Source organism: Sparus aurata, chromosome 4, assembly GCF_900880675.1.
Source record: "Sparus aurata chromosome 4, fSpaAur1.1, whole genome shotgun sequence".
NCBI classification, from domain to species: domain Eukaryota; kingdom Metazoa; phylum Chordata; class Actinopteri; order Spariformes; family Sparidae; genus Sparus; species Sparus aurata.
Genome location: NC_044190.1, coordinates 31,213,559 through 31,222,070, shown reverse-complemented (window position 1 = coordinate 31,222,070; position 8,512 = coordinate 31,213,559). Strand labels below are relative to the sequence as shown.

At 42.6% G+C, this 8,512-nt stretch overlaps 1 protein-coding gene across 1 annotated transcript; it reads right to left on the bottom strand.

Annotated features, from left to right (window-relative positions):
• Positions 1-329: 329 nt before the first annotated feature.
• On the bottom strand, positions 330-7,026 carry irf1a (interferon regulatory factor 1a). The gene is made up of 7 exons (XM_030413723.1): positions 6,899-7,026; positions 6,680-6,779; positions 2,902-3,081; positions 2,642-2,803; positions 2,500-2,552; positions 2,269-2,359; positions 330-1,502 (listed from the first exon to the last, which is right to left on the bottom strand). Exons 1-7 carry the CDS (start codon positions 6,986-6,988, stop codon positions 1,387-1,389), a joined length of 792 nt encoding a protein of 263 aa, XP_030269583.1. The 5' UTR covers positions 6,989-7,026; the 3' UTR covers positions 330-1,386.
• Positions 7,027-8,512: the final 1,486 nt, after the last annotated feature.

Here is an 8,512-nt window from a genome sequence, read left to right as displayed (position 1 = left end):
TGCGACATAAAAGGGAAACAACTATTTTCTATGGTGGAATGTTGAGAATTGAGAACAGAAGCTACTTCGTCATTGGTTTTGTTTTCATTTGGCAGAGGACACTCGTGTATCTCTTGCCAGAATGCTGCAGGGTGATCAGGCTGCGGCTGGAGTGGAAACCCTTTAAAAACGTAACATGCCGGGGGGCCCTTTGAAGATCTGTTTGTCCTGGGCTCAGGTAAGACTATCAGCGCCCGGGGTTGATGGGTACCAATGATGTTCTGAGTGGTTTTAATGACCACATTAGACAGAGGTATGCAAGGTTTAAAAATTATTTTTATTAACATATTTAAACAATAAATGCAAGTTTTAAAGTCAGTAAACAATTAAGGGCCACTACAGGTCAGCTTATGTTTTTTACTCAAGACATCAGTTCAATGGAGGACTGAGTGTAACAACTGCGGGGATCTACTTTATTCCCCGTCCGGTTACAGGTAGTTATTGAAGTTTATGAAATCAAGTAAGGTGAACGAGGAGTCAGTCTTCTCACACAGTCAATGACAATAATATTGTTACAGTATGTTGATACATGTGCATTACATATGAGGGAAAAAACAACCCTAAAATGATCGACAGGTTGGACCTCTGTGATTATTAATTGGGTAGTTGAGCAAGCTATAAAAACACAAAATAAGCACAGTACAGGTTACACAAAACTACGCAAAAACAAACTGCACCATCTTGTTGTCTTAAAAATTGAAAACACACTTTCTTTTTGTCATGATGAAATCTTAAAAGCTGATTTTTATTTTTTTTTTAAACTACAAAAGGTACAGGAATCAAACACATGTATGAAATACATGTATACTGTATATATTTATATATTGCAACATAAGTCAGCTTACTGTGTTTGGTGGTGAACATGGAGGGTTTTTACTATCACTCAAAAAAGAACATTAACGTACAAACTATCAGTGCCACGTGTGCTGCACTTTATGTTGCCTAAACATCCAGTAAAGCTCAGAGAAATAAGTGATGCTGCACTGAAGCGAAATGAGATCTGTTGACTCTGTGAGCTGTGCTGTGAGCTTGGTGTCGTCTCAGTGAGTTTGAGCCACTGAACCGCAGTGAACCCAAGTGATGATGACAGGGGTGAAGCTTGGCTTGAAACAGGATCTTCACCTTAATCAGCATGCTCAGCAGAGACAATGACCGCCCATCTGACTGTCTGACTGTCGGACTGACGGAGCAATATTCTCCGTCCGCTCCTCGTCTCCTGTTTCTCCTTTTCAGCGGTCAGCTCAGCAGACAGACGGCAGGAGGGGGAAACAGCTAAAGGTTAAGAAAGCCCTGAAGGGAAATATACGGGCAACAAGCAGAGCAGGAGGGCGAGGGGTTGGTGCACAGCTACAACATCAGTGTTTGCTGATGTGTGGACCAATCAGAGAGCTCCTTGATGTAGTTTGGACCAAACAGATCGTTGCAGTCTGTGTGCAGAGAGTACGGGTTATCGTCGGCAGGACCTGAGGAGCAAAAAAAACACACACATGGAGCACAAAACACACATGTTAATATGAATTGACAGAAATGGAAAGGAACCTCTAAACTTTTGTCCGTCCACAGCATGTTATTATCCACACACGTGGACATTTGCCTTACACATTTAATCAGCCTTTTGCGGTGAGCTGAGAAAGATGCGCTTATTTCCCACAATCTTCAAACCCCACATTTTGTCTTGAATTAGAACTAGAACTTTTGGAATAACAGTTGATTGTTGAGTCTCATCCCAAGATCATCAAAAACTTTGGTTTGGTCAGCTCGGGTTCGACTCCGACCAGCGATCTGTCTCCAGGAATTTACATTTTGGTACATTAAAGTTCTTACATATTGCACCTTTTAACATACAATAACAATACGATACTGATGCAATCTGCCCGATTTTTCCTCAATGACTCAAGCATTGAAAGAAATCTTAAAACTGTGAGGATTAAACATCAAATGTACACCTCTTTGTTGGGGCTCTTTACCTGAGCACACGTCAAGGGTCTTAACACCGTCTTTTCAAATCAAGCTAGTATGTTTGGGCTTTCTGGAGACTTTGAGAGACCATATGGACCTCATTTAATGTTGTTTTTTTGACTTCCCCATCTACGTCAGTTGTTCAGGAGAGTGTTGTAACGCTTTTTTACTGTGAACCCTCAAAAATGTATGGTGGACCTCCAAGGAGTTGAGGACAGTCCTTGTAAACACACACACACAAACTATAGATTTATACGTATAGTGTCGTACAGTGCCACTGGTTCCACAGCGTGTTTGTTCTCCATCCTCTCTGCTCCCCTGTCTGGTTCCAGAGGTCAGCGTTGCTTAAGTGGTCCATCAGCTGCAGGAGACAAAATACCCACAGTCAGACAGACGGAGCCAAAACTGCATCCCACGAATGTGCAACTGATCTCTGAACAGTCAAAAGAACATAATGTTTTGTGTTTAGTCAGTGGGACAGTACATAAACAGGTCTGATACCTTAAACACAGCCTCACTCTGCTCCAGGTCCTCTGGTTTGGCCTCCCACATACCTGCACAACAACAAAAACTACCATCCTTACCAGGACACAGAGGCAACAATCAGAAGAACGACTGAAAGATTCGACAACAAGCATCTCACCGTGTGTCTGAGTGCTGCCGAACGTGTCTTCTGCGGGGGCCTCCACCTTCTGTGCCGTGTCTGAAGTGGGTCTGGTGGTGGTGGGCTGCCACGTGTGCGCGGTGTACGCTTCATCGCCCAAACTGGTCTGTCTTTCTCGCGGCCTGCTGAAAAACCGCAGCCCTGAGAGAGGACAGGACAGCGTCGTCACGCGAGGTCTGCCACGTGTCAGGACATGTTCACCTCCGAAGTGATGAACACATCATGAAGGCGTCGCTTACCTCTCCTGCGTCTGTGTGTTTGTGTACTGGGCATCATCCTGTAGACTCTGTAGGCGTTGCTGCCTCTCTTCCTGCTGTGCTCCTGCAGCTCACAGATGTCAGGCAGGGAATTCAAGGCACAGCGGAAGTTCGCCTTCCATGTCTTGGGATCTGGCTTGTCTTTGCCGGGACGGTACCGCCCTGAAGTGGACAAGTGGACAGACAAGAGCTCGAGCCAGACTGACCTGAACTTGGTGTTTTAACACATCAGTACAGATCAAGTCACACAATAACTCAAACAAACCACAGCAGCATGTAGACGAGCAACTCTGGAGTTCTGCAAGGTAAAATAAGTGTGTAAGTCCAAGGAGTCTGGACTATCTCTGAGGGGATCCTTTATAAAATGTTGTGACACTTTGAATTACAATCTCAAGGATTCCACTGCCGCCTGTGATGCGACTGAGTCCATCTTCTGGACCGATTCCAAACTTTTTGTACCTACAAGTCATTTACACACCAAAATATGAAGGAACATTCGGCCCAGTTTTGATTAAATAACGTCATTTTCGCCCATTCATTGTACGTTTAAAGAGTCAAAGTTTTCAAGCTCTGATGGCAGCATCACAGATGATTGTGGGTTTATGAGGTCAGAAGTAGGTTCTGTTGCAGCTGTCAGGGCACCAAACAGTGGCGTCACAGTGGCCCGGAGTAAACCTGTGCATCACTGCAGCGAGGTGAGAAGCTAAGCCACTGGAGGTCAGCAAAAACAAGATGTTCAAGGTCCACAGCTCTCCAAAAACGTAGGATTTTTATACGAATCATTTAAAAAGTAAAGCTAGAGGAAAGTTTCCTGGAACAGCTGTGTTTCATAGGCATCTGCATCATCACCTTTATTGGACCTTTCCCACTGGCGGCCCTGGGGCTAAGTGCATTGCGTCCTTTTAACAACCTCATTGTGACCAGTTCATTATTTATGCCTGTTGCCAAGCACAGAAATACCCTTTCAGTAAATAAATAGATAACCCAGGCTGTGTAAGCTGGGGAATTTGGAGACAAACTGGAACCTACTTCCAACATTGAAGAGGTGCATATTTTCCTGCATTTATGTAAACGTAGGCCCAACAGTCGTTTTTCAGTTGCAAAATCTAATAAAGTAAAATGAGTGCATTGTTCTAACACGTTTAATTTGCTAGCTCAGACCTAGTGAATGTCAAAGTCTGGGCCCTTGGCCGTAAGTTACAAAGTAAAGACTAATAAGATGTCAAATAACCTGTATGCAAATTATCGCCTTTGTTATCAAGTGTGCTTCTTTGGAAGAGACACGGAACCTGTTAAGAGAACTGCTAAAAAAAAAAAACAGGAATCTAATCGAATCAGACCTCCACTTGTCACTCGGTCATACATATCTCTTTGTTTTAATATTCACACACTACTGGTAAAACTTGAAAGGCACTTCCTCCTTTGGAAAGAACGTTATCTATCACCCGCTGTCAGACCATTCATCGTCAACTGTACTGTCAGGTGACTCCATCCAGAGTCCTTTCTCATATCTAGTGTGATCTGGGTCTCAGCCAGCCCCTCTGGATATAATTGCCAGCCCCAGTCATAAAATCAACGGAGCTTTAAAGCTAATGGATCACTTACAGTGCACAACTTCCCACCTCCCACAGTCAATAATGACTAAAGAGCCATCTTCAGTTTTGTGTCAAAGAGTATTAGAATTTTTTATTTTTTTTTTTGCGGGGTGCTTCAATGGACAGTTCAGACATATATTATCTTCTATTTCACTGTTGGGGTTGTTCTATTAAATTCATTAAGTGTTATTGTCTTGAATGCTGAGCTCAGTTTTGGAACTTAGCCATTCCAAACAGTATGCATTTGTCATATAGTCATGTATCTGTCGAATAGGTTTTCTGTAGACCTCTTGAAGAGCCGTCCAGCTGTACTTTGACAGCAACACGATCTGAACTTGAGCTTTCCCATGATGTGATGCAGTCACCAAGCATGACTTTCCCAAGACTGGAGCGTGTGACGTGTGTGTGTGTGTGTGTGTGTGTGTGTGTGTGTGCGTGTGTGTGTGTGTGTGTGTGTGTGTGTGTGTGTGTGTGTGTGTGTGTGTGTGCGCAAGGGCGGGATGGAAAAGGAGAGATTAGGCAAAACAAGCATGACTTTCCCAAGACTGGAGTGTGTGACGTGTGTGTGTGCATGCGTGTGTGTGCGCGTGTGCGTGTGTTGGTTAGAGAGCATTACCACATTATTATTACATTAAAGGGGCATTATTTGGATTTGGATAAGAAATTCACAACACAGAATCGTAATATTGGCGATATTATACAAAATGGGGCACATTTATTTTTTCCATAAAGGAGTAAACAAGCTGTTCTCAGAGGAAAAAATGTTTGAAGCTAGAAAGGTGGCAGGGTCCGCCACATATAAACAAAGTAGAACAATATGCAATTGCCCTTTAGGTCAGTTTGTTTATTCAGTTTATTCAGTCAGAGCACAGAGAGCCTTTGTTTATTTAGTTTGTTTATAGGCATAGAGAAATCAGTCAATGAAGAGCTTCTGATGAAAAATTAAATAAATTACAATCAAGTGTTTAAAGTGTCATATTTTGTGGATTCTGGACACCAAGTACTGTACAAAAAGCAAATCAAATCACTCAGTGTTATTTGTTTGACGACTGTAAACAGGTTCATCAGTATTCAGACAAAGATTACGTTTTACTATGAGAAGATGCCAATTAAATGAACTGAAAGGAATGCTATAAATAATTTGCACCTGATGGTATTTGATTACACATCATGTGAACGTTGCTTGTAAATGCCAACCTGGTTTATTTTATAATGTGAGGTCTGCTAACAAGTTTGTTTCTTTCAGTTCAGCATTTAGCTTTCATTGCAGGGAGCTGCCCTGATTGAAGTGAGAGCCCAAAAATCCTAACAGGTAACCGTTTGTGTCCGCTCCAGCAATGATTAATTTGTTATAAGTGGCACATGCTGCTGTTTTCAAAAGGTTGTCGTGCATTTCTCGAGGCCTAGCTGTGACCTGGGAATGTGGTAAATCTAGAAAAACTTGGACTGAACCCGTGGCGGCTGTTCACTGGAACTACTCGAGCTTAGCAGGAAACTGGTCTGCAGGCAGATGCCATCAGGGAGCTTGAAATCGTCGGCCAAAGATTCGATGAAAAAATCCTAGCTGCCACTGTCCTGCATTTTAACTTCACAGTTAGATTTTTTATTTTCCAACTAAAATAATGTAAGTGGATTTAGATGGAAAAGGCTTTCTCGTGAATGAAGTCATCCACTAAAGCCGATTGTTTTGGGGGCGTTTCAACCTTTACTGACAGACCCCTGGCCTGAATTGAACCACCGATGTTGTGAACACATCCTGTAAAAGTGGGAAGTCAAAGAATCTGAAAGGGAGGCACAGACTCTTAAGAGACAGCCAATGCTGCTCAGTCCCTTGTGTTGTTGAGCTGAGGGATCATCCATTATTATTGCCGTCAGAGGCGTGTGACGTTTCCTTTTTACATGTGTGAACACATTCCAGTGGAATACAGTTAAATACACAAATACTGGTGAATACATTTGGCACATTCTGATGAATGGCACCGTACCATGATAGTTCAACCATGCCGCCCAATCCAGTGCTGTGGTTCTGACCCCAGAAGCCCATTCTGTCAGTTAACTAAAGATCACAAAGCTTTACTCTGCGGTCCTTTTACTCCACAGAGCATCAGTGTAACACAACATATCAGCAAAAGTGTCTCATACAAAAAAACAAATGTTGCTCCTACCGGTATGCATGGCCCAGCTCCTGAAGAGTGTAGCATCTCGGTCAATACTCCAGCCGTGTCGTGCGGCATGTTTCCAGGGGATTTGGAAGATTTGCGCTGACTGTTGAATAAAGTGCAATAAGATGATTCATGCTTTATTCTTTTTAGCATTTCCCAAAGTGAAACCTTCTTGCCCCCAGCTTTGTGTGTGCATGTGAGGGAGAGATGGAGGGGTCTAACCTGGTCCAGCCAGCTGACTCCTGGATACCTCCCAGACTGAATCTGCTCCTCCAGCCATGGCCTGAGCCTCAGCCGGCCTGGTTGTTGCATGCTGCGGTCCAAAGCTTCAGGTGAGCAGGAAGGTTTTGGGTATAGACGTTTCACCAGCTACGTGGGAGCCAGCAATAGCAGAACATTTCTCTGGAGCTCAGATTAAATCATAGGTGAAGCCGGGGCACCCTTCATGCTTCACCGCATTCGTCCAATCACAGTCTTCTCAGTTATTAAAATCTCCCTCCTCCTCCCAAAAGCCTTCCTCACTTCTAAAGTGGCTCCTCCAATTACAGGAAGTATTGTACACTGCATGTTGGTTTCCTCATGGGTGAGATGGAGGTGGAGTATGATGGAGTGGTAAAGGTCCTGCTGCAGGTTTTTAATATTTCTCCTGAAATTGAACATGCTGAGGATGGACACAATCGTGGCATTGGTACAATCTATATTTGACTGTGCTGCATTTAATCCGACCATGCACAGGTCACCCTTCTGCTTAATGTCAGTGGTGATAATGTGGTTTCTCATGTGGTTCTGTGTGAAGTCGCTGCGGCAGAGGTGAGGTGACACTGTGTGTTCATCTAAAACCACCAGGTGGAAGCAGAGTTATCACTGAAATGTGACAGACACCGCCGCAGCACATGTTGCAACAGGTTCCTTTACTCGTGAAATTCATCCGCAATGCCCCTTTAGACTTGCGAGCCTCCTGTCGACACTGTTCACACACAGTCGCATTAACAGATACGTATTAGATGAGACTATGTGCTATATATTAGAGTACAATATTTGTGCACAGTAAGGCAAGACAGGCCAAGGCAAGTTTATTTGTATAGCACAATTCAGACACAAGGCAACTCAAAGTGCTTTACAGGCACACACAAATTACATTAAAAGACATAAAAATGTCATTTAAAAGACATCAAAAATTGCATTAAAAATATTAAAATAGTATTTTAAAACAAGTAAAAACATTGGGAAACAAACATCAAAACAAGTAGGCTAAAATAGAAAAGCTTTAAATGAAACAAGACTGTAGAATAAAAGTCACAATGCAGTTCAAAGACTTGAATTGCTTCAGTTAAAAGCAGTGGCAAAAAGAAAATGTTTTACTCCATTACTCCAGTAATGGAGTCTACCAAACTACTTCTACTCAAGTACAATTTTGAGGCACTATTTCCATTTTGTTTTACTTTATAGTTCTGCTCTGTCATATTTTGGTGGCAAATATTTTACTAAGTCCGCCATTTTCTAACCAATTTTTCTTATCGACAATTACATAGAAACCATACTGATCAGCCAGGCTGACCCATAGTAGACAGTGTAAACATGCATGAAAACATATGAATAATCAACTTTTAGTTGGAGGACAGTCAGTATCAGACACTTTAAGACTTTTGCTCGTGTTCGATCCATATGCGTGACTTTCACTTTTACCAAAGTATTACTGTAACACAATTTCCTTACTCAAGTATGACCTTTGGGTACTTTTTATGATACATGTATATTATATGTACTGTCACTACAGCTGTTGTGAAATATTGTATTCATTTTAGTGGCACTGAAACGGCGCTCTGCTTTAAGTCA

Coding starts and splice junctions, on each gene's coding strand:
- irf1a (XM_030413723.1), bottom strand. CDS start 6,988: ATGCAACAACCAGGCCGGCTGAGGCTCAGGCCATGGCTGGAGGAGCAG. Junction 3,082..6,679: donor GAGCTGGGCCATGCATACCG/GTAGGAGCAACA, acceptor TGTCCACTTCAG/GGCGGTACCGTCCCGGCAAA. Junction 2,553..2,641: donor CGGCAGCACTCAGACACACG/GTGAGATGCTTG, acceptor GTTGTTGTGCAG/GTATGTGGGAGGCCAAACCA.